This window comes from Pristiophorus japonicus, chromosome 1 (assembly GCF_044704955.1).
Source record: "Pristiophorus japonicus isolate sPriJap1 chromosome 1, sPriJap1.hap1, whole genome shotgun sequence".
NCBI lineage: Eukaryota > Metazoa > Chordata > Chondrichthyes > Pristiophoridae > Pristiophorus > Pristiophorus japonicus.
The window spans coordinates 143,411,886-143,432,721 of NC_091977.1; the positions used below are offsets into that span (position 1 = coordinate 143,411,886).

The 20,836-nt window shown below is 43.7% G+C and overlaps 1 protein-coding gene across 4 annotated transcripts in view; it reads right to left on the bottom strand.

The window, feature by feature from the left end:
- The window catches only part of commd10 (COMM domain containing 10), a 119,953-nt gene extending 102,541 nt beyond the window's left edge, over positions 1–17,412 (bottom strand). For 3 of the 4 annotated variants that reach the window (XM_070863377.1, XM_070863572.1, XM_070863505.1), the window contains exons 1-3: positions 17,143–17,412; positions 4,868–4,958; positions 3,820–3,930 (exon numbers count right to left, since the gene is read on the bottom strand). In XM_070863377.1, coding sequence (XP_070719478.1) covers positions 3,820–3,930; positions 4,868–4,958; positions 17,143–17,171 — 231 coding nt within the window. In that variant the 5' untranslated portion in view covers positions 17,172–17,412. The remainder of the gene's footprint in view (positions 1–3,819; positions 3,931–4,867; positions 4,959–17,142) is intronic. The other variant, XM_070863436.1, reaches the window with a different exon arrangement.
- Positions 17,413–20,836: the final 3,424 nt, after the last annotated feature.

Genomic DNA, 20,836 nt, shown 5'->3' on the forward strand with positions numbered 1-20,836 from the left:
TCAAAAAATTCCAGAAGATTTGTCAAGCATGATTTCCCTTTCACAAATCCATGCTGACTTGGACCTATCATGTCACCTCTTTCCAAATGCGCTGCTATGACATCCTTAATAATTGATTCCATCATTTTACCCACTACCGATGTCAGGCTGACCGGTCTATAATTCCCTGTTTTCTCTCTCCCTCCTTTTTTAAAAAGTGGGGTTACATTGGCTTCCCTTCACTCGATAGGAACTGATCCAGAGTCAATGGAATGTTGGAAAATGACTGTCAATGCATCCGCTATTTCCAAGGCCACCTCCTTAAGTACTCTGGGATGCAGTCCATCAGGCCCTGGGGATTTATCGGCCTTCAATCCCATCAATTTCCCCAACACAATTTCCCGACTAATAAGGATTTCCCTCAGTTCCTCCTCCTTACTAGACCCTCTGACCCCTTTTATATCCGGAAGGTTGTTTGTGTCCTCCTTAGTGAATACCGAACCAAAGTACTTGTTCAATTGGTCCGCCATTTCTTTGTTCCCCATTATGACTGCCCCTGATTCTGACTGCAGGGGACCCACGTTTGTCTTTACTAACCTTTTTCTCTTTACATATCTATAGAAACTTTTGCAATCCGTCTTAATGTTCCCTGCAAGCTTCTTCTCGTACTCCATTTTCCCTGCCCTAATCAAACCCTTTGTCCTCCTCTGCTGAGTTCTAAATTTCTCCCAGTCCCCGGGTTCGCTGCTATTTCTGGCCAATTTGTATGCCACATCCTTGGCTTTAATAATATCCCTGATTTCCCTTGATAGCCACGGTTGAGCCACCTTCCCTTTTTTATTTTTACGCCAGACAGGAATGTACAATTGTTGTAGTTCATCCATGCGGTCTCTAAATGTTTGCCATTGCCCATCCACAGTCAACCCCTGAAGTACCATTCGCCAATCTATCCTAGCCAATTTACGCCTCATACCTTCAAAGTTACCCTTCTTTAAGTTCTGGACCATGGTCTCTGAATTAACTGTTTCATTCTCCATCCTAATGCAGAATTCCACCATATTATGGTCACTCTTCCCCAAGGGGCCTCGCACAACGAGATTGCTAATTAATCCTCTCTCATTACACAACACCCAGTCTAAGATGGCCTCCCCCCTAGTTGGTTCCTCGACATTTTGGTCTAGAAAACCATCCCTTATGCACGCCAGAAAATCCTCCTCCACCGTATTGCTTCCAGTTTGGTTGGCCCAATCTATGTGCATATTAAAGTCACCCATTATAACTGCTGCACCCTTATTGCATGCACCCCTAATTTCTTGTTTGATGTGCCTCCCCAACATCACTACTACTGTTTGGAGGTCTGTACACAACTCCCACTAACGTTTTTTGCCCTTTGTGTTCTGCAGCTCTACCCATATAGATTCCACATCATCCAAGTTTCAATTTTGTTAATAAGTCTATTACATGGTACTTATATCAAATAGCCTTTGAAAGTCCATATACACATCAACCCTCTGTTACTTCAAAGAGCTCAATCAAGGTAGTCAAACACAATTTACCATCAACAAATCTGTGCTGGCTGTCATTTATTAACACATATTTTCCCAAGTGCCAATTAATTTTGTCTCTGATTGTCGTCTCTAGAAGTTCCCCCACTGGCCTGTAATTACCAGGTTTATCCCTCTCCACTGAACAGGAGTACAACATATGCAAACATCCAGTCCTCTGGCATTGTTCCCATAACGATGAGAATTGGAAGATTGTGGCATGAGTCTCTGCTATCTCCGCCCTTATTTCCCTGAGCAGACTAAGATGCATCCCATCTGGACCGGGTGATTTTTCTACTTTGAGCTCAGCCAACTTTTTAAGTACCTCCTCTTTATCTATTTTTTATCCTATCCAATGTCTCTACTACCTCCTCCTTTACTGTGACATTGGGAGCTTCCTCTTCTTTAATGAAGAAGACCGAGGCAATTTACTTAATAAGTAACTCAGCCATGCTCTCTGCCTCCACAAGATCTCCTTTTTGGTCCCTAAATCAGCCTCACCCTACATGTTTAGTAAAGACTTTTGGGTTCTGTTTTAATGTTACCTGCTAATGTAGTCTTATTCACTCGCTTTGCCTTTCATTCCTTTTTCAGTTCTCCTCTGTTCTTTCTGCCTTCAGCTTGGTTCTCTACTATATTGAGAGTCTGGCATTTATCATAAACTTCCTTTTTTAGTTTCATTTTAATCTCTATATCTTTAATTATCCAGGGAGCTCTAGCTTTGGATGCCCTTTCTTTCCCCCTCATGAGAATGTGTCTAGTCTGTACCCAAACTATCCCCTCTCTGAAGGCCTCCCATTGCTCATTTACTGGTTTACCTGCCAATCTTTGATCCCAATCCACCTGGGCCAGGTCCACGTTCAACTCATTGAAATGAATCCTCCTCCCATTGAATATTTTCACATTTGATTATTCTTTGTCCCCATAATCACTCTAAACCCAATGATAGTGGTCACTGTTTCCCAAATGCTCCCCCACTGAAACATGCTCCACTTGATTCCCCAGAACCAGATCCAGCACTGCTTCATTCTCGTTGGGCTGGAAACATACTGATCAAGAACGTTCTCTAGTACACATTTCAGTAATTCCTCCTCTTTGCTCATAACACTTATTTTCCCAGTCTTTGCAAGGAAAATTGAAGTCCCCTAGTATGACAACTCTCTAGTCTTTTGAAATGTGGCTGAAAATTTGCTCCCTACGTGCTTCCCACTACTTGGTGGCCTACAGTATACACCCAGCAGCATAATAGCTCCTCTAATTCGAACCAAATAGATTCTGTCTTTGAAGTACATCACCCCTTTCCAGTGCTGTAACAGTATCTTTGATCAATACCGCCCCTGCCATTTTTCCTTCCACATCTTTCCTGAATACCTTGCAGCCAGGAATATCAAATGCCCATTCCTCCCCTTGTTTGAGCCAGGTCTCCATTATTGCCACAACAATATTGACACATTGGTAATTTGTGTCTGTAGCTCACCAACCTTATTTACCACATTCTGTGCATTTATGCACATGCACTCCAAACCCATTCTATCCTGCCTCACATTTCCCCTGTCTGATCCCGCTCATTTCTGAACTACTCTTTTTCTAATGCGGTTTGCCTTTCCCTGTTTGTTTCTCCTCCCCAATGCTTCATGCTGGCACTTCTAACCCACCCTACTCCCCCAAATTAGTTTAAACCCTCCACCACAGCACTAGTTAATCTCCCCGCAAAGACATTGGTCGCAGCCCTGTTGAGGTGGAACCCGTCCATCTTGTACGGGTCCCTCCTGTCCCAGGAATATGAAGGCCTCCCTCCTGCACCATTTTTCCAGCCACGCATTAACCTGCCTTATCTTATTACCGTTATACTCGCTAGTATGTGGCACTGGGAGAAAAATGTGGGAGAACGTTGTTGGTTGTTGATAGTTGATAGTCAAATACAAACTTTACAATAAATCATTAATTGCAAGGCAATTCTCTGACCTTTTATCAGAAAACTGTTTGGAATGTTACTGCCCTACACAAAGGTATTTTAGACGCCCAACATTGTTACACTATTTTACACCAACTAGTTTAATGTATGCTGACAATTCATACAAACCAAACTACCATTTTAGACACGCAATTTATCTCTAAATAGATAAGTTCGCTTTCTCTAGTCAAACTTCAAGAACTTTTACTATAGTTCCACAACTATTATAAAATACCATACTGCTCAGTGGAACATTTTGGCCAAGTCTTTAAAAGGTATTAGTCAAAAAAAGGAACATGTCCGAGTCCAAATATTATGTAATGTGATGTCCCATTATTTTACCTGTTCCAGGATAAAAGATACAGTTTCAAGCACCAAGTGCAGGTCTTGTTTTTCCAGAGACAGTGCTGCTTGAAGTTTTTCTTTCTCCTCTTCATTAAATGAATGTTCATCCTAAAACAGTAATTGATCAGTACTGTACCAATGACCAATGCAAGAGGTTCTAATCAGCACATAGAAAAACAATTAAGAAAGGAGGTTTAACATAGCAGAAATTGTAAAAACAGTTCGTTTTGAGTAGTAGCTCATTACATTCCAAAATTGCTCCAATAAAGTTAACTTCTTCCACCCAAACCAAAATAAGATTTTAAACAAACTTTAATTTGCTTTTAACAGACTGACAGTTTATTGGTTCTTGATGTGAATTGCCAATTTGAAACCAGACTAGTTTTCACACAGTGTATATTCAGGTTTACTTTAATTATTAGTTGAATTTTAAGTTTAAAATTAAAAAAATTAATGATGAAGAAATAAACCCCATGTAAATACTGATGAAAATTGCAATGCCAAACACATTGAAATCTACAAGCTAAGGTTAAAAGTTGGGCAGTTTAGAATGTAACTATAGAGTTCTGATGACAGGTCATCGACCTGAAACGTTAACTCTGTTTCTCTCTTCACAGATGCTGCCTGACCCGCTGAGTGCTTCCAGCATTTTGTTTTTATTACAGACTAAATGAGCTTTATTTGCAGATCAATATACGTAGTAAAATAAGTCTGGTTTAATTTAATAATTAAATACACTGCCAATGGGTATGTTGGGTTTTACACATGAAACCACAGTTCCAACTAGCAATGAAGAAAAAGGACAAATCCATTCCAAACACATAAAATTGGGAATTCTTATAAAATCTTCCATTGTGCCAGGCGGGATGTATGCTCTCTAAATTTAACTAGGCAGCGCACAAAAGTAACCCATTTGTAAAGAGACCCAATATTTCTCAAAACATGACATTACAATTCATGACTGCTATATAATTTTGTTGTTTCATTTAAATTGCCTGTTATTATATATAAAATAAACATGACTGGTATGTTTTCCATCGAGTACCTTCAAGTGAAGCTTCTGAAGAATGCGAGACAGCAGTCGTGGAAATTTACCAGTGTCAATTCCATTGATCAACACCAAAGCTTGCTTTATGCTGTTCAAAGAGAAAATGAGTCAGATGAGTAACTTTATTGCAGTTTCTATATAATTTTAAAGGCCGATTTCAGCATAAAATCCAGGCTCAAATTTCAGTTCATAAGAACATAAGAAATAGGAGCAGGAGTAGGCCATTTGGCCCCTCGAACCTGCCCCTTTCATTCAATAAGATCATGGAACAGTGGGAGGCATTCAAGGAGGAGATCCGGAAGGCTCAGGCCAAACATGTGCCCTTAAAAAAAAGATTGGGAAACATAATTCTAGAGTCTTCTGGGTGTCCCTAGGGGTGGATTAAGAAAAAAAGGGATGCTTATATCATATACCGACGGCTAAATACTTTAGAATCTCTGGAGGAACAGAGAAAGTTAAGAGGCAAAATTAAAAAGGATATTAGGAATGCTAAGAGCACGAGAAATTCTTGACCAGTAAAGTTAAGGGAAACCAGAAGTTGCTCGATAAATATATTAAGAGTAAGAGGGTAACTAAAGAAAGGGTAGGGCCTATTAGAGACGACGAGGTTAATCTTTGTGTGGAGGTGGAAGATGTTGGTAGGGTTCTTAACGAATACTTTGCATCTGTTTTTTCAAAGGAAAGGGGTAATGCAGATACTGCTATCGAGGAGGAGTGATATTCTGGATGAAAGAAATATAGTGAGAGGGGAAGTATAAGGGGTTTAGCAGCTTTGAAAGTAGCTAAGTCCCCAGGCCCGGATGAAATGCATCCCAGGCTGTTGAGCGAAGTAAAAGAAGAAATATCGGAGGCCTTGACCATCATTTTCTAGTCCTCTTTGGATCTGGGCATGGTACCGGAGGATTGGAGGACTGCCAATGTAGTACCCTTGTTTAAGAAGGGCGAAAGGGATAGGCCGAGTAATTACAGGCCTGTCAGCCTAACTTCAGTGGTGGGAAAATTATTGGAAAAAATCCTGAAAGACAGGATAAATCTGCATTTGGAAAGGCAAGGATTAATTAGGGACAGTCAGCACAGATTTGTTAAGGGAAGATCATAGAAACAGAGAAAATAGGTGCAGGAGTAGGCCATTCGGCCCTTTGAGTCTGCACCACCATTCAATATGATCATGGCTGATCATTCACCTCAGTACCCCTTTCCCGCTTTCTTTCCATACCCCTTGATCCCTTTAGCCGTAAGGGCCATATCTAACTCCCTCTTGAATATATCCAATGAACTGGCATTAACAACTCTCTGCGGCAGGGAATTCCACAGGTTAACAACTCTGAGTGAAGAACTTTCTCCTCCTCAGTCCTAAATGGCCTACCCCTTATCCTAAGACTGTGTCCCCTGGTTCTGGACTTCCCCAACATCGGGAACATTCTTCCGGCATCTAACCTGTCCCATCCCATCAGAATCTTATACATTTCTATGAGATCCCCTCTGATCCTTCTAAACTCCAGTGAATAAAGGCCCAGTTGATCCAGTCTCTCCTCATCTGTCAATCCAGCCATCCCTGGAATCAGTCTGGTGAACCTTCGCTGCTAATGTGGTACCCTTATTTAAGAAGGGAGAAAGGGATAGGCTGAGTAACTACAGGCCTGTCAGCCTAACCTCAGTGGTGGGAAAATTATTGGAAAAAATCCTGAAAGACAGGATAAATTTACATTTAGAAAGGCAAGGATTAATTAGTGACAGTCAGCACAGATTTGTTAAGGAAAGATCATGTTTGATTAACCTGATAGAATTTTTTGAGGAGGTAACCAAGAAGGTCGATGAGGGTAGTGCGTACGATGTAGTATATATGGACTTCAGCCAGGCTTTTAACAAGGTCCCACATAGTAGACTGGTCATGAAGGTTAAAGCCCATGGGATCCTGGGCAAAGTGGCAAGTTGGATCCAAAATTGGCTTGGGGGTAGGAAGCAAAGAGTAATGATTGATGGATGTTATGTGATTGGAAGGATGTTTCCAGTGGGGTTCCGCAGGGCTCAGTACTGGGTCCCTTGCTTTTTATGGCATCAACGATTTAGATTTGAATATAGGGAGCATGATTAAGAAGTTTGCAACGGCACTAAAATTGGCTGTGTGGTTGATAATGAAGAGGAAAGTCATGGGCTGCAGGAGGATATCAATCTACTGGTCAGGTGGGCAGAGCAGTGGCAAATGGAATTTAATTCAGAGAAGTGTGAGGTGAAGCGAAGCACTTTGGGAGGGCTAATAAGGAAAGGGTATACACATCAAGCGGTAGGCCATTTAATAGTGTAGATGAACAAAGGGACCTTGGAGTGCTTGTCCACAGATCCCTGAAAGTAGCAGGCCAGGTGGATAAGGTGGTTAAGAAGGCATACGGAATGCTTGCCTTTATTGGCCAAGGCATAGAATATAAGAGCAGGGAGGTTATGCTTAAATTGTATAATACTTTGGTTAGGTCACAGCTGGAGTACTGCGTGCAGTTCTGGTCGCTGTATTATAGGAAGGATGTGATTGCACAAGAGAGAGTGCAGAGGAGATTTACTAAGATGCTGCCTGGAATGGAGAATCTTAGTTATGAGCGTAGATTGGATAGGCTGGGTTTGTTCTCATTGGAACAGAGGAGGTTGAGAGACGACCTCATTGAGGTGTACAAAATATTGAGGGGCCTGGACATAATGGATAGTAAGGGCCGATTTCCAATGGTGAAGGGCTCTATTATGAGGGTCATAGTTTTAAGGTGGTTGGTGAAAGGTTTAGAGGGGGTTTGAGCCGAGGGGGGGGGGGGGGGGGGGGAGGGGGTTTCTTTACACAGAGGGTTGTGGGGATCTGGAACTCGCTGCCTGGAAGAGTGGTGGATGCAGAAACCCTCACCACTTTTAAGAGATGGTTGGATGGGAACTTAAGATGCAGTAACCTGCAGGGTTACAGATCTCGAGCTGGTAATTGGGATTAGACTGGATGACCTTTTGTTCAACGGTGCAGATACAATGGCAAGTACTGCAGGGAATAGAATATGGCCAGGGTGATCTCCTGGACTAGTTTAGATTGCCTGGATGGGTTGGAGAGGAATTTGCCCAGATTTTTTTCTCCCTAAATTGGCCTGGGTTTTTATCTGGTTTTTGCCTCTCCCAGGAGATCACATGGCTCCGGTTGGGTGGAGTGTAGAATATTTCAGTATAAGGAGTGTCACAGTTGTGTGAAGCAGACTGGTTGGGCTGGGTGCTCTGTGCCTTTCTGTCATTGTTCATAGGTTTATATGTAACCTTTAGGGCTGCTGAACAAGGGCTCTTTGTCGGCCGGGGCAAGCACGATGGACCGAAATGGCCTCCTTCTGCGCTGTAAGTTTCTGTGTTTCTATGGCTGATCTGATCTTGGGCTCAGCTCCACTTCCCTGCCCGCTCCCCATAACCCTTCACTCCCTCATCATTCAACAATCTGTCTATCTCCATCTTAAATATATTCAATGACCCAGCCTCCACAGCTTACTGGGCTGGAGAATTCCATAGATTCATGACCCTCAAGAGAAGAAATTCCTCCTCATTTCTGTTTTAAATGGCCAACCCCTTATTCTGAAACTATGGCCCGGAGTTCCAGATTCTCCCACGAGGGGAAACATCCTCTCTGTCTCTACCTTGTCAAGCTCCCTCAGTATCTTATATGTTTCAATAACATTACCTCTCATTCTTCTAATCTCCAATGAGTATAGGCCCAACCTTTCTTCAAAAGTCAATCTCTTCATCTCAGGAATCAATCTAGCGAATCTTCTCTGAACTGCTTCCAATGCAAGTATATCCCTCCTTAAATACAGTTGTAGCAGGACTTCCCTGCTTTTATATTCTATCCTCCTTTGCAATGAAGACCAACATTCCATTTGCCTTCCTGCATACTAACTTTGTGTTTCATGCACAAGGGTCCCCAGGTCCCTCTGTACTGCAGCATTTTATTATTTCTCTCCATTTAAATAATAATTTGCTTTTTTATTTTCCTGCAAAAGTGGATAACCTCACACTTTCCCACATTATACTCCGTCTGCCAAATGTTTGCCCACTCACTTAGCCTGTCTATATCCCTTTGCAGATTTGTTGTGTCCTCCTCACAACTTGCTGTCCCACCCATGTTTGTATTATCAGCAAACTTAGATACATTACTTCATCCAAGTCATTAATATAGATTGTAAATAGTTGAGGCCCCAACACCGATCCCTGTAGCACCCCACTAGTTACTGTTTGCCAACCGGAAAATAACTCATTTATCCCGACTCTCTGCTTTGTTAGCCAGCCAATCCGCTATCCATGCTAATATATTACCCCCAACCCCGTGAGCTTTTGTCTTGTGCAGTAACCTTTTATGTCGCACCTTATCAAATGCCTTCTGGAAATCAAAATACACCACATCCACTGGTTCCCCCTTATCCACCCTGCTCGTCACATCCTCAAAAGAACTCCAACAAATTTGTCAAACATGATTTCTCTTTCATTAAACCATGCTGACTCTGTGTTATGCTTTTCCAAATGTCCTGCTACTGCTTCCTTAATAATGGACTCCAGCATTTTCCCAACGGTAGATGTTAGGCTAACTGGTCTATATTTCCCTGCATTCTGTCTGCCTCCTTTTTTTAAAAAAATAGGAGCGTTACAGTTGCCGTTTTCCAATCCGCTGGGACCTCTCCAGAATACAGAGAATTTTGGTAGATTACAACCAATGCATCCACTATCTCATCAGCCACTTCTTTTAAGACCCTAGGATGCACACCATCAGGTCCAGGGAACTTGTCCACCTTTAGTCCCATTATTTTACTGAGTACTTTTTCTTAGTGATAGTTTTAAGTTCCTCCCTCCCTCCTTATTGGGATGTTTTTAATGTCTTCTACCGTGAAGACCGCTACAAAATATTTGTTCAAAGTCTCTGCCATTTCTCTGTTTCCCATTATTAATTCCCCAGTCTCATCCTCTAAGGGACCAACGTTTACTTTAGCTACTCTCTTCCTTTTTATATACCTGTAGAAGTTCTTACTTTACTGTCCGTTTTTATATTTCTTGCTAGTTTACGCTAATAATCTATCTTCCCTCCTATTGGAGCAAAAACCTTAATCAGGGGGAAAGTAATTTGGTAAAATTAAAACGTAAAGCAAGAAAGGTTGAGAAAGGTTTAATGCGTTCATGGTAGAATAGCTGAATCCCACATTCCAGCAATTAGGCCAAAACACAGAAGGTCAGAGAAATTCTCTGAGGAGATAACACTTCTATGAGCACCCACAAGATTTATGTAGACAGCTCACAAACATAATGAGCTTGAGGCCGCCATGTTCCAGTCACACGAGATAACAGAAACAAAGCCCCTTCGGAATCAGTATAGCCAGATGGATCTGTTAAGGACACAGTCTGAGCACTAGCCTGGGAAGACGTTTCCAGAAATGTAACACATAACCTATAGGGGGCTTTTCCCTAGCAACAGTGGCCATAACTGAATGCATCAATGAAATCATTAGAAATTACAGTAACCAATGAAATTAATGTAACTGTTGTAACCAATGATATTGCTGTAATTGTATGAACCAATGTATTATAGTAGCAGGTGGGTGGGGACTGGTGGCAAATAACCAATGGAACACTTCCCCACGTAGTTTCACCATTTTGACTGTATTTTGACTGTATAAATTGTAACTGCGCAGTCTGTCCCACGAGACCGGCGATTAGAGCACTCAGTAGGAGTACTGATGCAACTGGTTCTCCCTTGATTAATCAGGTTTTAATAAACAATTCTTTTCTCTATAATACGGACCTTTGTATTGCGTGTTATATTTTTAATACTCCACAACACCTCTATTATTTTCTTAGTCGTCCTTTGTTGGTTTTAAAAATGTCCCAATCATCTGACCTCCCATTAATCTTGGCCATTTTGTATGCCATTGTTTTCCATTTGATACCATCCTTTACTTTTAGTTAGCCATGGATAGTTCTCCCTTCTCAAAGTATTTCCTTCTCACTGGAACATATTTTTGTTGAGAGTTTTGAAATAGCTCCTTAAATGTCTGTCACAGCTTATCAACTGTCTTACACTTTAATCCATTTTCCCAGACCATTTGAGCCAACTCTGCTTTCATACCTTTGTAATCGCCTTTATTTATGATCAGGATACTGGTTTGAGATCCGACTGTCACCCTCCAACTGAATTTGAAATTCAACCATGCTATGATCACTCTTTCCTGGAGAATCCTTTACTATGAGATCATTTATTAATCCTGTCCCATTACACAGTACCAGATCTAAGATAGTTCCGTAATAAGGGAATGCTTTACAGTCAAAGGTACAGTTTGAGGGGGTACTGCATTTCCAGAGAAGCCATCTTTCAATAACCCATTAAACTGAAGTCCCAGCTGCTTGCTCAGTGAACATCTATCCAAATCTTACGGAAACAGTGTGCTCAATTAATCCAACTTGAGGTGCAGTAACTAAAAATATAAAAAAGTGAGCCCGAGATCTTTACCGATAGCAATATTTGAAGAAGCGCAGCGAATTCTCCCAGTTCCTGCCCAACATTTCTCCCTCAACCAACACCAGTATCTGGCTATTCGTTTGCTGTCTGTGGATTTTCCTGTGTGCAAATGTAGCTGTTGTGTTTGTCTACATAACAATAGCGGCTACAATTCAAAAGGTGAAGCATTTCGAACATCCCGAGGACCCAAGATGCTATATAAATGGAAGTTTAAAAAAAAGTAGCAGTGTACATCTATCCAAATCAAACTGAAACATTGTGCTTCAGTGATACTCAATTAGTCTAACCTGAGGTCCAATAACTAAAAGTGTAAGTGAGCCTGGGATTTGGAGTCCGAGTATTTAATCTTACTCCCTAAATTCTTTGACAGTTGTAAAATGAGGTGTACAATAATGCTATTGTATCTGTCACTGTATCCAACACTACCAAGGGATTTAATTCACTTTATTAAAAAATGTTTACAAACTTATGCCATACCATTCCTTTTAGTTTTTCTGCTTAAAAGAATGTCAGACTAGATGCTCATCAAACTGGGTAGCACAGCAAATTTTCCCATATCCCACACCAGGAGATAGTTAACAGGAGCTCTTTCAGACAGAGAGAGATGATACTTTGTTTTCTTCCTATTAGATTTCATGCACATGAATTTTCATTACTTAAATTTCATTGTGACAATAACTGTTTACATGAAAATACTGATTTGCATTTTGACAGCTTGTCAGCATAGGTTTGCATTTATTGTTTTGCTTGTTCATTTATCAAGTACTATAAAACAAAACGGCCCCACCCGAAGTCACAACTGACATCCTCTGTGATTACAATCATGGTACATTATCTCGCCTCGTCCTCTCGGCAGCCTTAAACATAGTCACACACGCCATCCTCCTCCAATGCCTCTCTTTCGTTGTCCAGTTCAATTAGATGGCCCTCATTTGGTGCTACTTGTATCTACCCAATTATAGCCAATGAATCTCCAGCAATGTCTCCTCTTCCTACACCTACGTCGTTATATTCGGAGATCTCCAAGGATCTATCCATCGCTGCCTACTCCTCGACATGCTGGCTCTTTATGACACCTTGCCCAGACATGGAGTCCGCTTCTACATGAACATTGACAACACCAAGCTCGGCCTCTCCACCACTTACTTTCACCTTGCCCCCCCACCTACCCATCTCTGTGATCTGCTCATGCCTGTTCAAAGTAGTGCAGGCAGTATGCAAAGTTTGTAATGGTTATGATTGGAGCTCGGATCTCAGTGCTAAACGCGCTGTTGGTTGCCTTAGCACTCAACAGGGGACCAATGTCAGGTGCAGTCAACTGGCCAAGAAAATTTGGCCTACTTAAAAGAGGAGATGCTTTGTTGCAGAAGCACCTCATTGTCACTCTGAAGCCATGGCCCAACAGGGAAGAGAGAGGGCAAGGGGGTTCTCAAATACAATACTGGAGGCTTAGGTCCTGGGGGTGCACAGAAGATGACAAGTCCTCTACCCGCAGAGGGACAGGTGGCCTTCCAGACAGCAGGCCAGAAGGCTGTGGGAGGAGATAGCATAAGCCATCAGTGCCACATGTGTTGCCCCCAGGACTTGGATCCAGTGCTGCAAGAGGTTTAATGACCTCACACGAGCGGTCAAGGTGAGTGAATGCATCATCAAATGCCATATCCCACCAACTGCACCACTAGCCTCACACTCTGGTCAATGCACCACAGCCTGGTCAATGCACCACACCCCTATCTACCAACAATCTCCAGCAATCACAACTCATACCTCACAATCATAACTTCACTTCACCCTCACACACTTAACTCTGCTGCAAGACTCTCGCACACATCTCACACCATGCACAGACTGCCAGCTATTCAACCATAATAGGCACATCACCCTCATAGAATCATAGAATCCTCCAGTACAGAAGGAGGCCATTTGGCCCATCAATGCTGTGCCGACTCTTTCGAAGAGCAATCCAATTAGTCGCACTCCCCCGATCTTTCCCAATATCCCTGTAATTTTCTCCTTCGAGTATTTATCCAATTCCAATTCCCTTTTGCAGGCTACTATTGAATCTGTATCCACCACCCTATCAGGCAATGCATTCCAAATGTCAACCGCTCATTGCGTAAAATGTTTTTCCTCAAGTTGTCTCTGGTTCTTTTGCCAATCAACTTAAATCTGTGGCCTCTCATCATCAACCCTTCAGCCATTCAAAATAGTTCTCTTTATTGACTATCTAAATCCTTCATAATTTTAAACACCGATCAAATCTCCTCTTTGCCTTCTCTGCTCCAAGGAAAACAAACCCAGCATCTCTAGTCTATCCACGTAACTGTATTCCTTCATTACTAGAACCATTCACCAACATAAATCTCTTTCTCTTCCAGGCAAAGGTGGTACACAACTGCCGTGAGCAGCAGCAGATGGGTGGAGGGGAAGCCGGTCTTTAGCGCCTCACCTGAGCTGGAAAATACAGTGTTGGAGATCATTGGAGGGGCCAACACTGAGGCCATGGCAAGCGGCAACATTGAAAGCATTGCTGATGATGGTATGCTCATTCCTAATCCTGCTTCTCACATCCCACTTCCCCCTCATCCCACAATCTCTTCTCACTTACAAGATTCCAATGGTGTAAGTATGCACAGCTTGCGTTCCCCCCCACTCCCCTCACCACAACCCAACCCTTGTGCGTTTCCCCTTTCAGATACCAAAGAACTGTCAGCAGCCCAGTCTGCCCCTAATGTTCTGGAGGAGGAGAGTGAAGGAGAAGAGGAGGCACCGTCACTCGATCTGACACTCACAGACACCAGCTCAGAAAATGGCACTGTGCATACTTTATAGGAAGGTAGAGGTGGGATCTACATGTGGTGAGTCACCAAACACAAGTGGCCAGAGCAGGGGGAAAAGGGTAGCTCAGGTGCCAGTTCCCTGGAGGGCGAGTTCATGCACAAGTTCTGCTGCACAAGACTCAGATGAGGACTTCAATGGAGTGGCCTACAGAAGAAGGGTGATGGGCATACACACAGAAATGCTTCATGCAATGGCAAGCCTGCCGGAGAGCCTCGTCAGTGTCAAGGAGCATGGAGGAGTCTGGCTCCAACATGGGGTTTGCGCGGAGCTTGGAGCCCATGATTTCCAGGATGGAAACGATGGGCAACTCCAGTAGAGCACTGTGGACCCAACCATGATGCTGGTTGTGATGGGCAATGTTGCAGCTTCCATTGCAACACAAACAGAAGCAACCCAACGTCTGCATGCTGCAGTGGAAGCTCAAACTGCTCTCTTGCACTCTCAGCTTGCGGCTATGCAAGCTCAGACTGCCATTGTGGCTGAGTTTATGGATGTGGAAAGGGACTTGTAAGGTCTCATAGCAGTGCAGCAATCTGTGCTCCAACAGATGGCAAGAAATGCTGAAGCACCCGCCCTGGGGAAGTGGCAGTGGCTTCGTGGAACAAGAACCTGCTGTCCGCTCTCAGGATGACAGCATTCCTACACCCACCCCTGCTGCTTCGCCAGTGCTCTTGCTGCTGCCGGTCAGCCTGCCAGCCTGATGCCGCCCATGCAAAGGTGATGTAGTCTACAGCCAGGCCTTCTAGGCAGTGCCCCCCACGGAAAGTCAGCAGCCTTTCCCCAGCCATGCTGCAGCCACTGGGGTAACACTGCATAGACACATTAAAGTAGGCAAAAGAACACGCAAGACACTAAGGCAATGCACAAGTGTGATTAGTTGACATTGTTGTGCACTTTTGCATTGATTCATTCATAAATTATGTTTGTTTTGAGGTGGGTCTCATTTCAGCTTTGCGTCCAAGAGGACGCTGTGATGTTCTGTGATGATGGATAGTAAGGTGGGGAAGTAGTGAGCAACGGGGATCTGAGGTTACAGTCAGGGGAACCAAATTCTGATGGAGGTGCTCACAGGCAACTCGTCCGGAAAGGAAATCTCCTGCCTGCCTCCTCCCTTCTTCCTCCTCCTCCTCCTCCTCCTCAAGGGGGTCATGGAACCCCTGGGGACAAGGACTGTGTCCTCAAGATGGCCAAGTTTTGGAGAATGCAGCAGACTATGACGAAATGGAACACCCACTCTGGTGTGTACTGGAGGGCTCCTCCTGAGCGGTCAAGGCAGCGAACCGTTGCTTGAGCACCTCGATGGTCTGCTCAGTAAGGTTCCTCATGGCAGCATTATACGAGTGCTGTCCATGAGTGGTGGGATTGCAGAAGGGAGTCATCAGCCAGGTGTGGAGTGAATAGCCTTCGTCTCTGAGCAGCCACACTCTGGTTTGAGGTGGTGTCTGAAAGATTGCTGGCACACCGGACTGGAGCAGGATGGAGACTGCTGCCAGGATACCAGGCATTCACCATCATGATGTTCTGGGTGTGGTCGCAAACCAACGGCACATTGAGTGTCAGCCTTTGCAGTTGCTGTACATCTCAGGATTGACATGCAGTGCTCGCAAAGCCATTTGTGTGCAGTCGATAGCACCCTGTAGCATGGGGAAGCCACATGCACGCTCCTCCTGCTTCTCTCTATTCAGAGAAGACAATGAAGACCCTTGTCCTGGAGTACAGAGCCTCTGTAACCTCTCAGATACAGAGATGGATGGTGAACTGGGAGATGTCAGCTATGTCTCCTGCTCCAGACTGGAAGGATCTAGTGGCGTAAAAATGGAAGGCGACAGTGAGCTGGAGGGCCTCTGGCAGGGCCGTCATCGCTCTGAGGCTGCAGGCCTGGTTCCAGGACATAGAGTTCTGTGGCCACCTCGTTGGTAAAGGGGAACCTCCGAATACACTGCTCCTGGCTTAAGTGCAGGTTGGAGAATTGCTCTCGGAAGACCCTAGGTGGGTAAAGCCTCCTGCTCTTCCTCCTCCCTCTGTAAGCAGCTTATACTCTTCTTTGCTGCCTCTGCTCCATCTCCCTGTCATGAGGGGACTGCAAGTAGAACCCCCATGACTGGGAACAAGTGGTGTGAGCAGAATTTTGAAATCAGAAGGAAGGCCTTCTCCACGCAGCACCACTCCCTATCACCTCACCAACTTTAAACAACTCTAGAAAGCTCCCAACAGTTGCACAAACTCACACAGAGCCTGTACAAATCAAAAAGCAAATCAGCAGCAAGTTGTTACTGATCTGTTTCAATAGCGCTAGTGAGGAATCCTTCCTGCTCATGTTCAGCTGTTCATGATTTGGAGAGGGCGGTTAATGGAGCAGTAATGTTGAAAATGGCAGGTCATGCATCAAATCAGCACTACATGCTTATTAACGTCACAATCTGCCTCATTACTGATTTTTTAAAAGCGAACTGGACACATCGGTAGTGGAAGCGAAGCGCCAGCTAATTTTTAGCCGAAACCGGCCTCATCAGCCGCACTAAGGTGCTGAATTTCATGACCGTAGTCTTTTATAAGCCACAATTTCCTCCAGCGAAATATTGGGAAGAATAAAGCTATCTTCTTCGGCCCCTGCCACTAAAGCTACTAATTCCAAATCACTCCCCTGCTTCAGGCTGAACCAAACTGTTTGCAACCTTGGCATCTTATTCGACCCTAATCTCATATCCTCTCCATCACATAGCATCATTTGTGTCTTTCTCTGCCTCAACCAACCTGCTGCTGTAACCCTACCCATGTTATATAAATGCACGTTGTTGTTGTTTAATAAACGAGTGAGAAACAATTCTGATCTCCAGAGCAGGTTTCAATATGCAAAATGCAGAGCTTTTACAAAAGTAAAGCAACAGAAGGGTTCTAACTTCCCACTTGTATTTGCTTTTACCTCTGGGTTTCTTTGACAATTGTGGCCATCCTGGTGATGCGCCTGGCGTCAGCTGTCACTCTATCGCGCTGCTCGGCGCTGCACTTTCCAGAGCTGGGGCTCGCGAGGGACGCTCCGTCACTCCAAGTTCTGGGCTCGCGGGGGGCGCTCCGTCACTGAGTTCTGGGCTCGCGGGGGGCGCTCCGTCACTCCGAGTTCTGGGCTCGCGGGGACGCTCCGTCACTGAGTTCTATTTTGCTTCCGCTGTGTGTTTCGAAATCACGTGACCGACCAGCTGTGTCCGTGTGGCGACGGAAGCCTCGGAGGCTCTGATTTACACAAAAAAGCGAAGCCGCGCAGAGTTGACACAAGGACGCGTGGTCAGCGGAAGTGGCCAAGTTTGTCTGTAATTAAGAGTGATGATTTGATTGACTGTACACTTGCACTTCTGGGCTGATGGCTAATATGCTCTACTTTCATAAAAACAGAACTGCTGGAAATACTCAGCAAGTCAGGCAGTATCTGTGAAGGGCAGCAATGCCAACATCACGTCTCATAAATTAAGAGACAACATCTTAAAAATCATGAGATTTGGTACAGAAATCCTGAGTTTCAATTTTTTTTACTGACCCAACCCCTCACTGATCTTTCCGCACTCGGCCGTCACTGATTACCGACATAACAATATAAGAATGAAATAGAAGCAGCAGTAGGTGGATCGGGGGCTCCGCTGCCGTGTCACTCACCGGTCGGCCTCACTCTGCTTTTGACCATTACTCTTTCCAGATTATAACCTCCTACAGCCCTACAACCCCCCCCCGAGATCTCTACCCACCATTGGTGGCCGTGCTTTCAGCAGCTTAGGCCCTAAGCTCTGGAATTACCTCTCTAAACCTCTTCTCCTTTAAGACGCTCTTTGAACAAGCTTTTGGTCACCTGCTCCAATACCTCCTTATGTGGCTTGATGTCAAATTTTGACAACAGGTTTTGTGAAGCACTTTGGGATGTTTTACTACTTTAAAGGCACTTTATAAATGCAAGTTGTTTTTGCTGCCGTTATCGACTTCTGGCCAATTAATTCCCTTCTTTGAGATAACATAACCTGTAAGCCAGTGTTCAACATTCTTCAACGTACCAGTGTCGTTAAACCACTATAAACCAGAAAATAACTGTAATGTCTGTAAGCTTGTAATGTTTGTAGTTACACACTGTGGATGTGGACGTATTGTGTACTGCAACTGCAGAGTTAATAATAAACTGAACCAGGCTGTTCCGGAGGCTTCCGACAGAGCTGCCTGCCATGTTAGGCGCTGTGTGTGCTGTGCTCTGTAAATATATCACATTTGGCGATGAGATGGGATTTTTCAGATGATTTAAAGCTTAAATTTTGTTGGTGAAGGATTCAGCCAGCCAACAGAGAGACTTTGGAAGTTTCTATCTTTGGAAAAAGCTACAAAAATCTCAGGTAAAATACAGCACACGGTGTGAACAGCTAGAGATTAAAATGGCAGGTGTAATGGGACATTTGGGTGAATATAGACACGACCGGGAACGTTTTAAAGCATATGTGGATCAGCTAGAAATGTATTTCACTGCAAATAACATAATCGAAGTTCCAGACAATGCAGTCCCGAACTGGGCTGTGTTGGAACGTAAGAGAGTGATCTTCTTATCGGAGGCAGGTTCGGCATTGAATGAAACGCTGGTAAATCTGTTTGTGCCTGTCAAGCCAAAGGACACAACGTTAAAGAGATTTTAACGAAGCTGGAGCAGCACTATAACCCCAAACCGTTAGAAATTGCTGAAAGATATCGTTTCAGGATTTGGAATCAAAATACTGATGAAAGTATCAGTGATTACATCGTAGCATTAAAAAAGCTATCGATGCACTGTAATTTTGAGAACTTTCAAAACCGAGCATTACAGGATCGTTTTGTTTGTGAGGTGAAAAATTATACAATCAGAAGGAAGTTATTGATGACAGCTGATTGACTTTTGAGACTGCTTGTCAGACAGCGAGGTCGATGGGCATGGCCGAACAATATTCCCGAGAATTAAATAATAATTACGGTCGTCAGTAAACCGAGGTAGATCACCTACAGGTTCAAAGTAAAAGACAGTGGGGGCCCAAAGTCTCAGAAACTGGAAATTCTAACAGAGCATCGAAGTCATGCTATAGGTGCCTGGGACAACACACTGCTCAAAGTTGTCCATATGTGAAGGCAGAGTGTTTCTTTTGCAGAAAGACTGGGCATCTTGCGAAAGTATGTGACTGAAGGGTAAATCAGTGTTCAAAGCTATGAGTCCAGCGTTCAAAGCTATGAGTAGAAATCCCAAGAGACTACATAGCATGGAAGAACAAAAACAGGACGAGTGGATGTTAGAGTTACACGTCATCAGGAGCACGAGGTTAACGGACAGCGATTCGGAAAGTATCAAAATCCAAATAGTTGTTGCGGGATTCAAGATACCAATGGAAATCAACACGGGTGCATCCGTGAGTGTAGTACTGGAGTCGCTGTACCTCGACAAATTGTGTGATTTCCAACTGAAGAAATCCAAGATAGAGCTGCGAGGCTACTCGGGAGAGAAAATTCCTGTGGTAGGTCGTATCACTGTACCGGTGAAATATAAAGATCAATTTCAGAACTTGCCTCGAATAGTAGTGAAAGGAGACAAGCCTGCCTTACTAGGAAGAAATTGATTGAGCTCACTGAAGCTGGATTGGAGTGAGATTTTCGGTGTGGAAGCGAGATTTTCATCAACGGATGATGTTATCAAGAAGTATCCGAAGGTGCTCTGCAAAACGGGCGTCCGATCCAACGCTTCAAGGCGAGTGTCAGGGTGCAGAAGGACGCTAGATCGGTTTACTACAAGCCACGTTCCGTACCATATGCACTCAAGGAGAAAGTTGAGCAAGAACTCAAAAGACTAGAGACTGAGAATATTATTTGTAAGATAGATCGATGTAATTGGGCTACATCCATTGTTGTACCTATGTCCGATGGTAAGGTAAGATTGTATGGTGATTATAAAGTAACCGTAAACCAGGTTCTAGAGGGTAATGTCCCCAATACATTGCCGAATATAGAAAATTTGTTCACAACACTGGCAGTTGGTCAGATCTTCTCAAAACTGGATCTTACGAATGCCTACTTACAGCTTAAACTAGATGAGGAGTCCAAGTCATGTTTGACTATAAATACTCATCTAGGCCTATATCAATTTAATAGGCTACCGTTTGGAGTGTCTTCCGCCCCGTCATATTCCAAGGGGTGATGAACCAGATTTTGCAAGGTATTGAAGGGATAGTATGCTATTTGGATGACATACTAATTTTAGCACCAAATAGGCAAATTCATAATAACATATTGAATGAAGTCCTCAAACGGCTAGAGAAGCACAGAGTACGAGTATCTGCTCGTAAGTGTGAGTTATTTCAAAACTCAGTGGAGTACTTTGGGTACAGAGTAGACAAAGATGGTTTACATCCGACCAAAGAAAAACTGAATGCAATCAGAAATGCACCCACTCCCAGGAATGTCACTGAACTTCGTTCATTCTTGGGTCTTTTGAACTATTATGGGAAGTTCCAACCAAATTTGGCTACAGTATTACATCCACTGAATGAACTTTTGAAAAAACAGGTCCATTGGAAGTGGTCAGAAGAATGCGATACAGCATTCAAGGAGTGTAAAAGCAAATTGGTAGAGAG